We start from the raw sequence: 20144 nt of genomic DNA, 5'->3' as shown, positions 1-20144 counted from the left end.
AATAGTAGTTATACGAGTAGTAATAGTAGTAGTAATAGTAGTGGTAACAGTAGTAGTAGTAGTAGTAGTAGTAGTAATAGCAGTGCTAGAAGTGACACTAGTAGTATCGGTTGTGGTAGGAGTACCTGTCATAGGAAGAATAGTAGTAGTAATCACAGTAACAGTAGCAGTAGTTATAGTAGTAGTAAAAGAAGTAGTAATAGTGAAGGATATCTCTAGTAGAAAAATAATTCATCTAGTTATTCATTGTCTCAAGCCTGACTAAGTATTTCAATGCCAAGATAGATTTTTCGATTTGAAACATTGATATCTCGCATATTTATTAGTCCTATTTGTTTAGAATTAAGTTTCATGGAAGTTGCAGATTTATTTGTCAATTTCACTTAGAATTGCTACTGCAGGGCTGGTGTACAATTTCTTGCAGCGTAAAAATATTGTCTGCGCTTTTAATTAAAACTTAGGCTATCTACGCTGTAATAGCTGTGCAGAAGCCGATGGTTAGATATGCTAAATAATAATTCAGTGACCAATCTAACCAGGTGAACCAAGATTGAGCTGATAAATACATATGTGGGGCAGTCAAACTAACCAGTAGCTAAAACAATTTGTTAGCAAATGCAAGACCAGATAAACAAATGGCAAACTGGCCGAAAGATGAACAACCAGGAAACCGAAAAAGTGGGAGGATAAAAAATAAACGCATGGATAAGCAGGCAGGTAATCAAGCAAATAAGTTGGCAAGCAGGAGAAAAAAGCAAATTAATAGACAAGTCAAAATGCTGGCAAATGGTTGGAAGGCTGTTATGAGCATCACATAGTAGATGTCTAGAGATAATGCAGCCGGTGACAATAGTGCATACTTGATTGTTAGCAATAATTGACATAAACAAATTAACAAACTTCCTCTAGGCTTCCAAATTAAACCAATAAATTAGTCTTGGTAACAGACCTGCCTACTCTGTAGTTTTAGTAACAGACCTGCCTACTCTGTTACTAACAGTATTATTAAAGATAGACTTACACAAAATTCTACTATTTCTACCCGAAAGTATCAGTATTTTTCTATCCTTTGTGATTGTTTTTGATGTTTAAGGTAATCTGACTGCCAGGATGTTTTACAATTTAAAATTAAACAAATATGATTTTGATTAAAATGCTCAGAAGAAAAATATGCGCGAGAAAGTCATTAACTTCTATTATTGCTGTAGTTGATATCGGTTATTGCGGTTAAAGTGCACCATTGCACGTTTCTAATCAGTCGGTCTCTTTGCAACTAAAGGTTTCATAGTAGCACTTTCATTTGATCTGAGCTATTTCACTGTGTACAAGTTTTATTGATTTTAATCCTGAAACATCCTGACAGTCAGATTACTTCTTCATAAAAGTTTGTGCAAGTTAATCTTAAGACACACCTGATCATGACTCCTTGCTGTGGAGTCTAATCAAACACAGCAGAGTTTACCAATGGTTGTGAATGCTAGCAGATCTGGAGGGAAGTTGACCTTAAAAGTGCACCAGTTTATTAAAAGACAGTAAGATATCGGAGGACAGTAAGATATCGAGAAAAAGATATTTTGAATAAATCCTACCGACTATTTCATTTGTTCTGTTGTTTCTTGCTAAAATGCTAGTAAGCCATATTGCTGGTATAAATGCAAATGCTCAGATACTAATACAAACATCCGTATCATTGCTTCCTGTTTCTATGCGTGTTACCATTCAAATGGAGTTTCTGGATAACCAAACAAATTGATGTCATCCTTATAAATATCAGTGAGAAGAGAAATAGTCTCCTCTGGGATATTCGAATAGAACTCGGAGTAAGTATTGCTAAACATGCCTTTGGCTGGAGGCTGGTATTTGGGGTGAAGTTTAAATTTTAGCTGGTCTAAAATGAATGGTTCAGCTACTTCCATGTCCTCTAGTCTCACTGAAAAAGAATAAAAACATAATTTAGTCTCAAACTGTAACAGATCATGTATTCCGTGGGCAGTTCAAGCACTGAAATTCTAGATAAATTATGTGGACTTCACTTCGCGGAGGGTTTGATCTCGGAGTTTCTGAAACTGGTGATACAGAAACTAATCACTATGCTATATCAACCTTTACTGCTACATATTATTCTGGCTTATTTTATCAAAACTCGCTTCTTTTCTTTATTTATGTTTTCCAATTTATTCTTCTATTAATTTCAATTGAAACTAACTTTTTTATAACCAACTATCTTTATTAAATGTCATTTCAAACATTGTCAAACTCAACAGACGAGCGTCGAGTTCATTACCCGAGTTCATCACAAAACCTCATTAGATTATTTGCTTGGGTATTATCGTGACCTACAAAATCAATTCCGCATAATTCATGAATTGCGTTCTCCCTCCACTTAGCCAAACAAAGAAGTTTGGCTAAGTGGCAGGCTTTAAGGATGTATTTAATTCCGATACCTCATTGTTATGTTTGTACCAGCATCACGTCATTCAAAATTTTGATGAGTAGCTTCTACAGCAACAGTAATCTTTTTATACACACACTTCTATGTACTCATTGTTATTCTTAATTTAACATATTCATGATTCTTATTTTGTTTTTTCAATTTGTATTAATTGTATCAGTATCAAATATTTTTATTGAACTCTTTGTAGTAGAACAGACTATATCTAGCCATTACTTGTTAATTACTTCATGTTTAAACGCTTTTAGTTTCTTCTTATTTTTGTATAAATTTTTTTGAAAATCCAAAAACACATTTCTTTTGATATGATGTTTTAGACAATATTTATTTTTATAAACCTTGATATTTTGTGCAAAAAGCTTTTTTATTATCTGTGCAATGCCAAGTATTTAGCAGTATCTATTATATAAAACTAAACGTCTGTCACCTGTCAGGTTATGTCATCTGTCACCTGTCAGGTTATGTCATTTGTCACCTGTCAGGTTATGTCATCTGTCACCTGTCAGGTTATGTCATCTGTCACTTGTCAGGTTATGTCATCTGTCACCTGTCGGGTTATGTCATCTGTCACCTGTCAGGTTATGCAATAAACTTTAAGGAATGAAAATGCACTTCTTATTGGATTTAGACTCTAAAAGAGTTTGCTCTTCTTGAGCTCTTCACTCAGTTTGCATTTATGACTAATAATAACAATTCGTGCATAAAAGTGTGTGTGTATAAAAACGTTACTGTTCTAGCAGATGCTATCAGCCAAAACTTTGAATACGATGATACTGGTACCTCTCGATACTGGTACAGATGTAAAAATGAGATATCGGACTGTCTTTGTCTGGTACTCTGTCTGACCGAACGGAAAGAGAATGTAGAGGCTAATCCCTTTTTGAAATAATAAAATTCTCCGCGTAAAGATATTTCCCTTTACCGATTTATAAATCGAACCTTAAGAAAAACTGGATATAGAAATGTAACCCACACTTGAAATAGAAATGGCACATTTAAAAACTAGAAGTAAAAAAATAAGTGATGGTAGCAAAATATTAGTTTTTACACTATTTCAAAAAATAAAAAGTGCAAAAGGTAATATTACTTATAATTCAAAAAGTATACATTTGGAGTGAATCTTGCACTGTATGTGTACAGTATGCACTATGGGATAAGTGCAACATATTTATAGGATTTGTATAGCTCAGTGGTTGAGCACGAGGATTGGAAGACTGAGGGTGTAATCACTGTGAGTTCAGATACAGCAAGTGGTGAGCATTTAATCCAAGACTTTAATAGCTATAGTTGGACAAAACAATTTATTTTACTAAATTTTCAAGTTCTATTTATATTTTACACATGCAGGTACCCTAGATAGCAGGCACCCTAGAACATACCTATAATATTGTAGTCCATGTGACAAATCGCACACAAAGATGTGAATGGGTGTATGTGAGAGTTCCACATAACTTTTCTGTCACTTGTTGCTAGGCACTCGGCAAACATGGCAAAAGTAGCTGATTTTGGTTCTGAAAATTTTTCTCCTTCAACACATAGTTGCTGAAAGATAAGTTGGTATCGATCAACAAGTGCATTTTGGCCATGGAACAGATATTTAAAGCACATAAATTATATAATTTTTTTATTATATAGTTCAATACATCAAAGTCTATATTTAATACACAAAGAATAATAAAGCTATGGAAAACAGGGTGTCAAAAGTATGTCCTGCAATAAAAAAACACTTGGTTGCGGTTCCCACAATGTGATGTCATAATTATTATTTAGCCTTAGGTAGTCGATCCCTTTCGCTGCCATTGAGGCTGCGCTTTTTTGTGACAATCGGTGCTGTTAAACCCAGAGAGCGCTAATAATAAACTAGGATTCTAAATAATCAACAAGGCTCGGGGGGGGGGGGGGGGGGGGGGGGGGGGGGGGGTCATGCTAACGCCCGACCAATACAAACACATGTTCTGGGTTAATTAATTATGCTTCAATAAATAGACTGTCGTTGATAAAGGTAAAGAAATCACATCAATTAAATTGTGACCTGCAGTCGCATGGCCCTAGGACTATATATCAATCGCACTTTCGCGAGATCACTCAATGCTTGAAATTAATTAGTCTCAGTCGTGCCCCTCAACATCAGAATAAAAAGAGAGGACATGTGCATAATATCATCGGGAAAACATAGTATGGTGTTTGGAATCAAAGTTATTTATTTTAGAAATAGTCTGTACATGGAGAGCTAATGACACTGATTCCTTTGTCATCTTCATTAGTTCTCTGGAGTTGTCCTACCTTCGCCTGCCACTAGAGTCTTTATCGCACTTGATAAATATAAGCGATAAGCAATAAAATAAGTGGTAAGAGCACACAACACAGAATATGAAAATTGTGACGTCAAAATTTTCGAGCTCATACCATAAAAACATTTCTGCGGTAGAACTCTGGGGAAATCCTACAAACACCAACCAATGTCTCACCATGTCAGACAATGGCTCATTCGAAAGCCAAGACTCTGATGTATTGAAATATATGATAAAAAATAATGTAATTTATATGCTTTAAACGTGGTATGACAGTGGCAAGGCCTGCACAAGGGCAGACAACTTTATTTTGAAAGATAGTATTTTCTCGATGAAACAATCAGCAATCATTCAGCAGGATCAGTACCACAGGTTAATCACAAACAAGTTGTACTGGTGTGTTTATGAAGCTGACTCTCACTTTAAATATGAACTAGCACAATATTTTAGCAAATTTTATCAGAAAATATATTTTTCTAATGTACACAATAACTTTTTAATGTTTGAGATTATTTGACTGCCAGGATGTTACATTCTTCCCAAACACCTCTTATGTCTAGCTTAATTTTGATTGGGTTGTCACTTCTATGATCACTAGTATGCATATCACATAAGTTATAACACACAACTACCCATATGGTTACACAACATGATGATCACTGATATAATCACCTTGAGAGACCAGTTTTCTTTAACAATTTTATCTTGATATGCTGAAACAAGCCTAGCCCAAGGGTTTCTAACAATGATGAGTCGGTTGGTGGGGCGGTACACATCCAAGAAGCTCATATAGTCACGCTCTACCTTCGTTTCTTTCGCCAACTTGCTGAGGCCAATTTCAGTTGCAGCTCTAACAAAAAGATGCAACTGGTTGAGACGCCACTCCGCAGTAATAAAAAATATATTATAATGGCATGAATATATGTATTTATATGTATATTTAAAATCAGTAAAACATACTATAACTTTAGATAAAACTCTGCTTGGATTTTACGCTTTCACTCATGTATACATATTTATAAATATAAAATGTATCAATAACTGTAAACTTTAAAAACTATTTACTACTTGAAGTTTCATGGTTGCTACCATTTGTTAGGTAAAACTAAAATGACCTGGAGCACATGAGACTGTAAGCACCAACACATCAAGTAGCCTAAAGATTAAGGCCAACAGTATAATATTTTAATTTGTTTATGTAACAGCATTGAAAATCTAATTGCACCAGCTTTATATGAATAATGCTAAACAGAAGAAATGGAGTTAGATATTTGTGGTATGCCAATTCGGATGGATGCCTATTCTTTTGGCAGATGTTTGAGGCCACCTCTACGTTACCATCAGAAAAACAAGTCATTAATAAAAGGTTTTCTGGCAGGGCTGTAGCTCAGCTGACAGTAAAAACTAGACTAAGTAATTTGACATAAATGCCAGATATTATTGGAATCAGTCAACACTGTTGCCTGAGAGTGGATCGAATGTAATTTCGCTGCTTTCAAAAGACCATTCCTACTTAAATCTGTGTAAAACTGTCGTAGGGTGAAAACTAATACTACAAAAGCTAAGAACTAAAGCTATTTGCTTTCTGATTCTGCAGCTTGAACAAATTTTTTACCTAAATCAATAGATCATTGAGCATAATTTATGTTAATAAAATAGTTTTCGCCTTTTGGACTTTTACTCGCAACCATTAAAAGTTGCCTAGTGGTAGCATAAATGCTTTTTTAGAAACTAATGTGGTATAGCTAGACTTTTTATCTGAAATACTAGTGAAAGCAGTAGTAGTAGTAAAACACTATTGGTAGTAACAGTAGTGGTTGTAGTATTAGTAGTAGTAATAATAGTAGTAGTTGCAGTAGTAGTAATTGTAGTACTAGTAATAGTAGTATTAGTAGTATCAGCGATAGTAGTAGTAACAGTAGTAATAGTAGTGAGTAGTAGTAATAGTAGTATATATCAGTTGTAGTAGCAGTAGTAGGAGTAACCATAATAGTAGCAATTGTAGTAGGCGTAGTAATAGTAGTAGCAGTAGTAGTAATAGTAACAGTAGCAGTAAATAGTAGTATTAGTAGTAGTAGTAGTAGTAATAATAGTAGTAGTGGTAGTAGTAGTAACAGTAGTACATAGCAGTAGTAGTAGCAGGAGTAGTATATAGTAGTATACAGTAGTAATAGTAGTGTAGTAGCAGCAGTAGTAGTAACAGTAATAGCAGCAGTAGTAGTAATAGTAGTAGTTGTAGTAGTAGTAGCAATAGTAGTAGCAGTTGTAGTATTATAGAGTAGGAGTAGTATATAGTAGTAGTAGTAGTGATAGTAGCAGTAGTACCAGTAGTGCTATATCATTACTTTTTGCATCATTTTATATTAATAAACAAAGATGGGCATTCCAAGCATTTTCAATACCAATGTAGTTGTCATGTCATGCTGGCCTTATGGTTTATTCTTTTACTAACAGAGTAAAACAAAATAAAAAAATCTTCTTTCATCAAAGAAGCTCAAGCAGTAGGGAAAAACTCTTAACAAACACATACAAGCTGGTCTCTATATCGATGTCATAAGAAACATGCTCTGGACACACCATTAGTGGTATTAGTAGAACGTGAAGTACCTGACAGCACTTTGGATAAATATAATAGATAAAATAGTTATTCGTACTTATAACTACTTATAAATACTGATGATACAAATAATACCCATTCAAACCATTGTAGTATAAATGATGTGCTGCATCCTATAAATTATGTGCTGCATTATAAATAAAGTGCTGCATCCTCCCATGATCGCACAGTTCAATGCTTTTGTAGAGTGGGAGCAAGATTTAGTCACGTATCTTCAGATTTCATAGCTAGTTGGTTCACACCAGTCACATGCCTGCATGAGCTTGCATAGCATGGAGTAACACTCCCCACGCCAAAAAAATGACGTTGGTCCGAACTAAGCATAACAAATAAAAATGCTCATTATAACGCGTAAATAAAATACAATGTAGATATGCTAAGATAATACACAATGTTGATTCATAATAATACTGTGACATCAGCAAGCAGTAGCTCACAGAATGGCAGCAGCAATCTTACTAATAATAAGAGCCATATTTACTTGACTGTTTGAAATCATGCTAAAAGCGTTAGAAAAGAGATTGCCATGCGCAGGAATTGACACAACATTTTACTGTTTCAAATCCAAGCATGTTACTACTGCACCACTTTATCATCTTCCCACACCTAAGAATGATTGTGTGTATAGTTATTATACACGATGATCTCTCACAGTGCATGGGACTGCCTGTGTATTAGTTCTTAATAATAAAAAAATAGTCTTGTATTTGTTATTTCTATATTTTTTTAACTCTATTTAAGTTTGTGGCCTCCAATGAAATTAAAAAGAAAAACTTTAGTCTAAACTCTCACTATCTTTATAGCTTCAAAAAAGGCATTGAAAAATAAAACTTCGTACCATTTAATATAGTATAATTTTTTTAGGTCAGAGTGAACCAATTGAAAACTTAGCATGTCAGCCTTACGTGTATTTCACAAAGCTGAATGTATTGAAAGTTTTAAAAGAAGGAGTAGGTGTAGAACATCTACTCTAACAATAGTGGTCATTATGCTACTCAAAAAGCTACAATATCAGTCGTAGTTGTTTGTTTTATACGTTACTTTTAAGGTTGATGAATGTGCTTAGAATCTTAAGCTCTTGACTCCATATTTTAAACTCTTGACCACACATCTTAAAATATCGACCACGTACCTTAAACTATTGACCCCAGATCTTAAAACATTGACCATATAACTTAAACTGTTGACCACAAATATTAAATTACTGTCCACAGACCGTAAAATTTTGACCCATACCATTAAATCTTAACCTCAGTATAAAATATTGACCCCATACCTTAAACTATTGACCGCATTTCTAAAATATTGACTTCAACTGAAAAAATACTGAGCCCATACATTCAACATTCGATTCTTTGCCTTGAACTCTTGACCCCATATCTTAAAATCTTGTACCCACACCATAAATTATTGACCAAAGTACAGTTCAAAAGTCGTGGACTATTAACAATTATAAAGAGGTCTATATTATTTGGAGACATATCACCTTAGATGATCATCTTCCATTGTTTCTGAACATGGTGTACTTACTCATGAACATTTCCTTTCCATGTGCGGCCTTCATCCTCCATGATATACGTCTTCCAAGTGCTGCTTGAGCACTTCGGTGCCGCACAATAAAACAGATGATGAGGCGGAGATATCATCCAAACCCACCCAGGTAATCCGAAAGATATTATCTCTTCGTTTGAGAAATTCGTTTGTTGAAGTCCATGGGATGAACATGACTGCTTGACTTTTTTAGCCCAATAGTTGCTTGCGTTATAGTACGATTCACGTTGGCTCGTTATTTCTAGCGCTTGTCTCGGAGTTTTCACCACAATCAGTTCAATCGTCTTTGGTTTTTCGTGTAAACCTTTTGGTTGCCATTTTATATCCAGTAGCTTAAAAAGCAAGAACTGTAATCCTAGTATAACGAAAAAAACTTTGATTGCTGTTTTATTGATTCCAGCCTTATGCCCTGCCATCGTACTAGCAGTGAGTAACAGTTCTATGTGACATGAATTTCTAGGTAGGTTATATTTTGTTGATAACAAGCAATGTCAATGCTACTTCTTTCACGGTGCACCCGCATCAGTTACTCTTGAGCCCTTTGAATAACCGCTAAGTATCAATAAAACAATAATACTTGAAAGATTTGATTGGTGAACATAGTAAACTGAGTCAGCGCAGTAAAGAAATATTTAGTAAGTTTATTATAGCTTCCTTGGCTGAAAGGATTAGTCGATGGGTTATAAACTTCGCTTCGCTTTAGCTTTTAATTGGCTTTTTAATCCGTAGAGCAAAACTAACAGGAGATGAAAGAACACTTAAATAGAGCTCTATAAATAGAGCAAGAACTATAAATACACATAAATATTGTCAAAGAGAAGAAATCAATTATAACAGGAGATGGAGCATTACGAGACTAGAGCTTCTAATATGGCTAACATTGTCAATGGCTACTGGGAAGTAGTCACTTAAAGTCGGCCATCAGTTTCTGAGCTGTCATCGATAGCGTGTAAAACAAAGAACGCAGCAATAAACCAGCCATAGCAAGAGATAGAACATTTTGAGACTAGATATTATGAGTAAATTTACTTCTGTATGTCTCTTATAATGCCTAAATTTTTACAACTTGTAAAATCTCTGTTCAAATTTGTTTATAGCATGATTGGCACTTTTGTTGAAATTTCGTTTTTTTATTGCTACTAATGCTGTATACATAAACAGTAGCAAGAACAATAAACAGTCACAAATCCACTTTTTAGATACAAAACTAGAGAGGACTATGTGTCTTTTACTTAACACTTTATCACTGTGGGTGTGGTAGTTGAGTGCTAGAACTCAATTATCAGGAGCAGTTAACTGAAGCTAGTGAGACTGCTGCAGTTCTTAGCGCAGCTGTGCCAACAAACAGGAAAAACTCTAGTTAATGATGCAGTTAAGGCTGATAGGGAAACTGTAGAGAGTGAAATGACTAAGCCAGTAGGCTAGGCTAAAGGGTGTACTACACAAATTTGCGACAATGAGCTTATCAGCAAGCATGATCGAATTAGTGTGACAGCAGACTTGGACTGTATCATGGATGACTGCACACTCGTGACGGGCGCATTGAATAACTGTTGACTGAAAATAATTATAGCTGACTAACAAGAAAATTCAATGTTACTATTTGGCATGTTTTTGCTGAAATTTTTTTTTCTGCACTGCAGCTAGAGCACAAGCACCAATGATTTGTAAAACAGTTCATGCTATGGCACAATTTAGAATCCTAGACTCGCCACTTTGCATGTTACCTGACACTGAGAATGAACTAGTTCCTTGAATGTTGACAATTTTTAAGTCCAACATTATTCAAAATGGCAGCACTGCATACCATTGCAAGGTAGTGAAAACACTGACTACTACACAAGCTGGCGAGAACACGAAATACACAGACGACTACATTGACCAGACGGTGACTAAAGGCTCATGCTATAGTATGGTGACATGAAACACAAGTTCTCATGGTGATCTAGTGAGGGCTGGGACTATCTATCAGACTGACAGTTTAGTTGAACCGACTCACCTTACTGGGTTCAAGTGCTGCACTGACTATCAATTTGAAAAGACTAGCACACTTTTCTGCAACTCACCTGAGTTGATTGCTGTTGGTATCTGGGCAAGCCACATTTTATGTGCTGGTGTTATTGCGCCCAGTGCCCCAATGGCTACTGGAATTACAGTTGTTCTTACATCCCAGCATTTTTCAATCTCTTCTCCAAGAAGGAGATATTTCTCTACCTTTTCTTTTTCTTTGCTGGCTATATTGTAGTCATTGGGTACTGCTATATCTATTATAGTAGCCCTCTTGTTCTCCTTGTCCACCACCACTATATCTGGTTGGTTTGCTAGGACATGCTTGTCAGTCCTGATGTAGAAGTCCCAGAGGATCTTAGCGCGGTCATTTTCATTGACTTTACTAAAAGCTTCCCACCAGTATTGTAGTTTATTAAGGCCATACTCATCACATAGACTTCTATACACAACACCTGCAACATGATTATGCAGCTCAGTGTATGCGTTTTCTGCTAGCTGCTTGCATCCACTGATGATGTGTTGGATGGTCTCAGGTGCATATTTGCACAGTTTGCATCTAGGATTCTCTCTAGATATAGATATATATATATATAGATATATAGATATATATATATATATATATATATACATATACATATATATATATATATATATATATATATATATATATATAGTAACTAAAAGCAGGTGCAAAAGCATATAAAAAGAGAACTCTACACAAAAAACCTAGGCTTACCTAAAAAACTAATATGCAACATATTTAAAGTGAAAGTAAATACATAATTTTAACATTGTTTTATATGATTGGTAATGCATAATACTATTTTAATTGAACGCGAAAACAAATTTTAGCAGATATTTCTACTAGTTTAGCAAGTTCAAAGTTAAAAATATATCTTGGTGCACTTACGTCAGACCACCACTGAATCCTAACAAAGCCGTTACCGGTAACGAGTTCTTTACTTATTCGTTAGTAATTCAACGCATCTTACATGTGTTTTATTTTAACCATAGTCAGTTAATTACGATGGGTAGATGTCTCTTTGCTAGTTGAGAATCTGACACTAGAAGTCGTAGCATAACCTTTTCTAGAGTTCCTGTCTTTCAGTCGCCAAATTTAGCAAAACTATGGCTGTCTAAGGCAAAGCGTGCCGACTCAACTTTTCGCAGACTACCTGCTAGTGCGGTCGTGTGCATTAGGCACTTCCATAAGAGCCAGCTTTATTTGGAGCAATTTGGGACAACTACAAGATTAAGAGTGAAAAAGGGAGAGGTTCCATTCCCTAATGGTGTTGTACCATACAGCAAGAAAGCATCGTCAAACAGAAAAACCTCAACCGTAAGTAATTTATGAAGAATTTTAAATAAATACTAATAACAAATATAGTTATTTTATAATATAAATTAATAAATATAATAAGTCAAAATATGTAGTACTGTACATTAGTACAAAGAAATGATTTGATATGACTGGGTGACAATGAGACTCAGGCTGAGTTGCATAGACTACGTTGGATGTTAACCTGATTCAATTGAGTTAACTTGGTTTACTGAGTAAAAGTTAGTAAGGGAATGTAAATTTTCTGTTCGGTCTGAATTGTCAGAAATGCTCTAATTGTTCATAAAATATATGACTAATATTATCATAAAATTTGGATTTCATTATTATTGTTATATTCATGCTACCATTACTGATATAGGCTTTACAGATCACTTGAAGCGATTAGTCCGCATGATTATATTTTTAGTATTTGCCTTGTTTTGTAACGTTGTTTCATCAAAAGAAAACCTAATTTTTACAATCTAATAATAAATTTCAGATTTAAATTAGGCCTCAGTTTGCTATTGTTTGTGTCGGCATGTATTTTTTCCTCTATAATTTTAGCAATCATCCCATGCAAGTATACAAACCATGTTGCTAATATTCACAGGAGCTTTCTAGGACACAACAAGTTCATCCAGTGCTCTCATGAACCAATTGATCCGTGAGTGATGAAAAAATATATTATTTATACCCAATGTTGGCATGAAAGCTGTATGTTGAATCTAATAATATATTCAGAAATATCAAAGCACAGGGAGATGTGTAATATAATATTTTATATATCACTTAGAATGCCTTTGGTTTGTGATATAAGAATATGTAGTCATTTGTTGCATAATAGTAAACAGAAATTGTACAAAGGATTAAATATTCTGCAGCTGGTTGACATTTGAATAAACAAAAACTTTGCAGATTTATAATATCTTGAAAAATAACAACGAATAATTTGATGTTTACAGGGAAATGGAAAGAAAGGTGAAATGGTTAATTCCAGGAAGTGCAGGGCACAAAGTCCTTTGTGATACGTTAGGGCAAGCGAGACTGCTAAACACATCGCGTCTGTTGAACCATGGTCAACACACGGGTGCTTTAGAAAACCTCCACAGCCTCATATTAAGTTATGCACCAAAGCGAATAGACTTTGATCACCCAGGATATTTTACAAGAATTAAACTAGCAGTGATAGATAAGCTGTTACATGTTTTTATGTCATGGCGCAAGTCAAATGATTAAGATATAATTATTTCTCAAACCATACATTAATCCCTTATTCACTGTACAAGTCATGAAGATCAGCTAAGTAACGTTGCTGTCAGATTCAGTTGAAAGATTTATAAAAACCATATTTTGCTCAACTCACAACTGAACTTACATTAATTTCCTTCATCCATAATAAAAAACTCCACTTCATTTGCATCATTCTGATCGTCATCTTCCGATTCCACATTTTTGGAGCCTACATAACCCCCATTTGGATCAGGCCACATCGTGCGTATGTAGGCAACAACGCATGAAGGAATAACTTTCCGGTTTCTTCTTCCAAGGTACTTGTAGACGAAATCTATATAGTTTCTATAAGCATGGTATCTGTAGTTTAAGTTAGTCATGTTAGTAAACAGAAGAGCATCCTCTCTGAAGCCAAGATAACTTTGGTGCTTAAACCATTAGAGTTGTATGGCAACTTTCCCCAATATCTGATGAATTAGTAAATTAGACTGCAGGATGCAGCTATTTATACCGGGAATATACTGATCATCCTGAAAGTTTGTATTGCCAAATTTACAGTGTAGCAACATACTTTTGCAGTAGCTGTCGGCAAGTCAGAACAATTGCCACACTTGCAAAATTTTTCTGGAGTTGATAAGACGTCAGTGGAGGCAGTTGTAGGGGAAGAAATTGTAGTTGAAGCAGTGGTAGTAATAGCAGTGGTCGTTGCTATACTAATTGTTGTTGAACATGATGATGATGAATCTGACTGTCTGTTCCGCTTGCGCTCATTGAATAGTTCACCACTGATATATTTATATCTTTGCCCATCTTCAACTTTGTCATCAATTGGGTAGCTTCTGTAAGTGGTTGTTTTAGCTGTGAGTATTTTAGCCATTGTACTGTGAATGTAATAGAACGACAGAAATAAATTTAAGTTGAAACATTTTAGCGATACGTGTATTAGCAAAGACGATCAAAGACGTGTTCTAAATGTGCACTTGTTTCCGGATTGTCACAATTGCGGGAGACGTGCGATGTCCCTCACATTAGATCATGATTCAAGTCAAACGCTACGTGTCTCGTGATTAAATGATTAATTAGGATTCAGTGTTCCCAGTGGCGAGTCAGTTTCACACTCATTTTCGCAATGGCGTTATCTATCCGATTTTTGCAAAATATGCAATTGAAAAAAGATTCTGTAGTTATATGTGAATGTACGGGCACTTTTTGTTTTTAAAATATTATTCTGAGTATTTGTATGTTGCAAGAAAGAATTTATATTTTGCTAAACGCAATAAATTACACAAAACAAATAAGGTGAAAGTTGGCCTTCATCAGTAAATTGTGTTTACTTTCCCTTTAATAAGAACAACTTGAAAATTACTATTGAGGCAAACAAACGATCAGTTAACTTTCTTGACGTAACTTTAAATCTACAAGATGACAGCTTCAAGCCTTTCCAAAAACCAGGTAACACAATACTATGTGTGCGCAAACAAAGCAACCATCCACCTTCCATATTGAAAAACTTACCAGACAACATAAACAAACGATTAAAGGCACTTTCATCAAATGAACAACAATTTAACAGCACAGTGCAACCATACCAAGAAGCACTCCATAAGAGTGGATACAACAGCAAACTACAATATGACACTAACATGAAAAAATCTAAAAAACGTAACAGACAAAGAAAAATCACATGGTACAACCTCCCATTCAGCGCCAATGTTGCAACCAATATCGGACAAAAGTTCTTCAGCATAGTTACGACATGCTTCTCAAAGAAACACTCACTCCAAGCAATATTTAATAGACAAACCTTAAAACTGAGCAACTCAGTAATGCCAAACATGAAAACCATCATTGATGCGAGCAACAAAACCCTTACTAAAACCATTACACCACAAAGAGATGACAACGAAAAAAGTTGCAACTGCAGACAAAAGAACAACTGCCCTTTGGAAGGAAAATGCAGAGCCAAAAATGTGATATATCAAGCAACAGTGAACAACCATACAAACAACCACATAGAGACCAACATAGGACTTTGCTCAACCGAATTTACAACTAGATACAGCAACCATAAAGCCTCGTTTAACCACAAAAACAAACAACACCACACAGAATTGAGCAAGCACTTTGGAAGTTGAAAGACAACACCTCAACATACAACATAATATGGAGAATATTAGCTCAAGCACAACCATATACCAACAAAACAAAACGATGCAAACTATGTTTACTAGAAAAATACTTCATAATATGCAAACCACACTTAGGCACATTGAATAAAAGAAATGAATTGACTTCTAATTGCAGACACGCTAGAGTTATCTTATCGGTTACACTTAGCACTAAATTACATGATTAACACAGCGAGCCCATTTCTGACATTTCGGCACATTCGGTAAAGCTTTTCATTTTAGTACAACTGCGTCTGATGAGTGCATCGCCCGAAAAAACTTTGTAGCGCAATTACTAAAAGTTAAATTTCTTAGCAATATTTTTTCATATATATATACATATATAATACTTATACATATATATATTTTAACATCATATATATATGATATATATATATATATTTACATCATATATATATGATATATATATATATTTACATCATATATATATGATATATATATATATATATATCTGCATAATTTGTTTGTACTTTATTACTCCATTGTTTATGGTTAAGGATTCCACAGACTATAAGCTCCTTTATTACAGTATTGATAAAGTATTGATTAATATGTCAGTGTGCAGGTTAATAGTCCCTGACATTTCTGTTCATCAATTGATCAATTCTAATGACTTAATTCATTAACTATAAGAAAGACAACTTTATCACTGTTCTATACAAGTCACTGACAAGCGTATTTGCTCATATATAGTGACATATATTGTTTAATGAATACATCAAGCTCTGTGGCTGAATTGATAAGGTGTCAAACTAAACAGGAGGGTCCGAGATCTTTTCGGCGATATGGATTCTTTATTCCAACATATTAGTAGCTACTGCTAGAACTGCACACATACCCAAACGCAAACTTTGAGAAATACATATATATATAAATATATACGTATACCTTGTGCTTACCTTATAAGATAAATTCTATCTTTTAATACCAATAAAAAGTAAACAGCAGAAGACAACTCTGATGACAATTTGTAGCAGATGCATCTAGTAATTTATACTGCATAATTTATTCATATTTTACTACTCCGTTGTTTCAAGCTGTGACATTTTACTGTTTCTTGCAGCATCTTTGTGTGGCAGCTAATCACCACCTTTGTAGGGCATAGGTAATATTTGATATTTTTTCGACTGCATTGCCAAAAGCATCTGGCAGCAGATGTGGAACTCACGCATTCACCCCTATACTTCACTCTGTGCAATGTCACATGAATTGCAGTATTATTGGTGAGTTCAACACTATTCATTAGCTATAAAAAACTTTTTAACATTGTTAGATGTGCTTTGATATGGTTACTACTTCAGCAAGATTTGACTGATTCATTCGTATGCTGGCTAGTAAAAGTTTAATTATCTACCATTGCCAGAAATCTTTTGATATTTTGAACAAGCACAGTTTAGATTTGTTGTCATTTTCAGTATGTCTTTTATTGGTTAGTGATACAAGCCGGGTTTTGAATGTAATTTCATAGGTGCAACTTTTAATTGACTTTGTCCTCGATCCGTAACACTTTGTTATCTACTATGTCCATACTTCTTGCTATTGTCTCACCATTATCAATGGTTAGACAACTCTCAAATAGCAAATGCTTTTGTCCGTGACTTCAACTTGTTCCATATTTTGAGACAAAAACATAAAGCCAGATTTACTCGTGCAGGTGCAATCTTGTAAAAATAAATCCGATCTAAAAATAGTTAAATAGTTTGTATTCATCAATTGTTGCAGCTAAATTAAAAAAGAACTCGCTACTACTTTAGCCTAAGTTTTTTACATCCCATTTCCTGTTCATGTTGTTACACTATCACACTTTAAGTATGTCATATAAACTAGCAAGTTATTTAGGTATGCAGTAGAATTTTTTGTTTTACAAAAACACACATGTATACAAAATGGCAAATACAAAAGTCTGCTATGTCAAAAGTGTTTTCACAGAATTTTAAGCGGCAAATGCAATACTTCACAAAATGTTTTTAAAAAGTAGAGTTACCTTTGCAATTTTAGCGTTTTAAAAATTTAACTAACACTTTATTACTGAAAATTAGCTAAAATTGTTTTTGCTCAGAGTTTTTATGTACATGTACTGCTGAATAATGAACAACTAAAGTCAAACCGCTAGTCACTAACTGTACATGAGTTTTTTCTGCTTTTTGTGACTTTTCTGCGACAACTTCTGTTGCTGCATCAACAACATTTTCCTTTAATTTTTATTTTTTGCATAATAAATAACAAGTGAGGAAAAAATACTAAAGAGCAAATTTTGGCAGTCATTTTTCATTTTTGGAGTTACTCCGTCGTTGAGAAGGGAAGATAATTCTTAGTGTTTTTGACACATCATTCGTTCGTTGCATTATTTGTCTAACAGGAAAAAGTGGTCAGATTCGTCAAGTTATTCCCATTTTTGTACTGAATGACAGCCAGACAGAAGTTATTGAATTCATACAATAGACCAGAAGAATTTATTACAACAAAATATTTCTAATGGCTCCATGGAATTATTCAAAAATTTAAAGTTTGTTTGCCTGTTGTGTATAAAGCCTTCTAATTCATTTTGTTGTTATATGTATCAAGTTACAAAACCGGTTTGAAAACTGGCTTTACCTTTTTTCTTTCTGTGAGGGTGTGCTGACCTCACACTTATGGGTTCGGCGTAGTCTAATGCAAATAGGACTTTCACTTTAAACTTCAAGCAAGATAATATATTTGAGTAATGTACACTGCGCATATAGCATTCCGCGTAAAAGACTGATTCCCTATAGATACGAGTGCTTCTTTTATATAAAAACTTTGATGGCATGACTGATGTCAAAACATAGCCACTGTCAAACACAACTTGGTATATGTGACACACAATATTAGCCAAAAATATACATGTTATCTTTTAGACACAAAGGACACGACTGCAGTTCACAGACAGATGTATCACGACACTGCTTTTTGAGAAGAAACCTTGAAGGCAGACGTAGGACGAGAAATTTCATTTTAAACAGAGTTCATGTTCATAGTAATGCATGCCAGCAATGAGTGTCAATATAGATACATCCGTAAACATTACATACTGTAGCTTGTGTAAATGAGTGGCTTGCTTGGAATGTTGCAGCATGCAATTAAAAGGAGATAACGGTTCTCAAATAGATGCCTAGCTGCTGCAATTGCTAGGGCTGACATAATCAGGTCAGCACCGATGAATCAATGAGAACAAATGCATGGTTCTTCTTTGAGATATCTTCATATCTTACACTTCGAATTTGAGAATATATACTGCTTCATATAGCCTGAAAGGGTAAACATTGCCATAAGCTTGTCTAATTGTTATTATGTTTTAGCAAAAATGGAGGAGCTAGAGCAAGCAGATTCCTTCATTATCAGCAGATTAAATTTTACCAAAAATATTAAATATATTCCACTTGCTAAGGGCAAGTACACCAACACATACTCCGGCTATTATGAGAATATCACACAATTACAGATAGAACGGTTGAAAGAGATCTATAGAACTGATATAGAAGTATTTGAATACCCTGATAGTCCTTATACTTAGTATACACTGTTTTTTGTAATGTCAGAAAAATGTTTGCTGTGGCACACAGATGAGCTGTGAATTCTGGCTCAAGTGACAAAACTTTGCTAAATGGTTCATAACGTTAAAAAAAAGCTCTGGTATGTTTAAAATTGATGACCAAGCCAACAATCCAACAAAGCTATGTATTTCAAAAAATTTATCATTGTTGCATGATTAGCATAACTTGAAATAAATAAAACAAACATATTTTTTCTTTTTTGTTCAATAGTTCTAGATCTGAGGTCACCCTCACAATTTTAAGTCTGGCTTTAGACAGCTGAGGGTTGGCTCTGTAGGACGTCACTGATAACCATGCTGACTCTACGATTACAATGCATTGTTCTATTGATCAAAATAATTGGTTTAGCTGTCAAAAATTATTTGCTTTACAAAACATAAAATACCATAAAAAAGAAAAATAATATATATGGCTTTTTGCAGAATGTATTATTTGTAGCTTCTAATTGAGCACCTGTACAGTAGGTAGAGTTGTGATGTCTTCAATAAATCCTGAATTATTTAGAGTGGTGAAAAGGAAGTTTCACAGGTTTAGATCTTACCAACTAATGCTAGACAAGTTTTAACAAATTAACGATAAACAAAGGTTAACAAATAAATTACAGAAAATTTCATTGTGGTTTTATGACCGCAAAACCAGTATCCTTAAACCTTGTAATGTTGATGAGCATATAAAAAGAAGACAACTCTTTATAAAAAAGCACTCATCAGTTTAAAGGAGCTTCATTTATTAAATAAAAATTTACCTGTATTGACACTAAAAAATGCTATACAGATAATAATGATAATAATTAAACTTCATCATGCTAAAAATGTCTTACGTCTTAAGTCTTTGTCTTAATTTCTTTTAGAAGTTTTCGAGGAACGAAAGTTACAATGTTTGAAGATTCATGTAACTCAATACTTACA

General features: G+C 34.3%; 1 protein-coding gene across 1 annotated transcript; it reads right to left on the bottom strand.

The window, feature by feature from the left end:
- Positions 1–1712: 1712 nt before the first annotated feature.
- On the bottom strand, positions 1713–8931 carry LOC137397562 (carbohydrate sulfotransferase 12-like). Its single transcript, XM_068083854.1, has 4 exons — positions 8891–8931; positions 5416–5593; positions 3832–3994; positions 1713–1930 (listed from the first exon to the last, which is right to left on the bottom strand). Exons 1-4 carry the CDS (start codon positions 8929–8931, stop codon positions 1713–1715), a joined length of 600 nt encoding a protein of 199 aa, XP_067939955.1.
- Between the last annotated feature and the right edge of the window lie 11213 nt (positions 8932–20144).

The sequence above is a fragment of the Watersipora subatra genome, chromosome 5 (assembly GCF_963576615.1).
Source record: "Watersipora subatra chromosome 5, tzWatSuba1.1, whole genome shotgun sequence".
Classification (NCBI taxonomy): Eukaryota; Metazoa; Bryozoa; class Gymnolaemata; order Cheilostomatida; family Watersiporidae; genus Watersipora; species Watersipora subatra.
Note: the sequence above shows the minus strand (reverse complement) of the source record. Positions and strands in the feature narration are given on the sequence as shown.

Bases quoted from the DNA above. Each gene is read 5' to 3' on its own strand.
- LOC137397562 (XM_068083854.1), bottom strand. From the start codon at position 8,931: ATGGAGGATGAAGGCCGCACATGGAAAGGAAATGTTCATGA. The intron at 5,594-8,890 runs GTAAGTACACCA...TCTTTTTGTTAG, and splicing joins TGGAAAGGAAATGTTCATGA to AGCTGCAACTGAAATTGGCC. The intron at 1,931-3,831 runs GTATGTTCTAGG...ATTCTTTTTCAG, and splicing joins CATGGACTACAATATTATAG to TGAGACTAGAGGACATGGAA.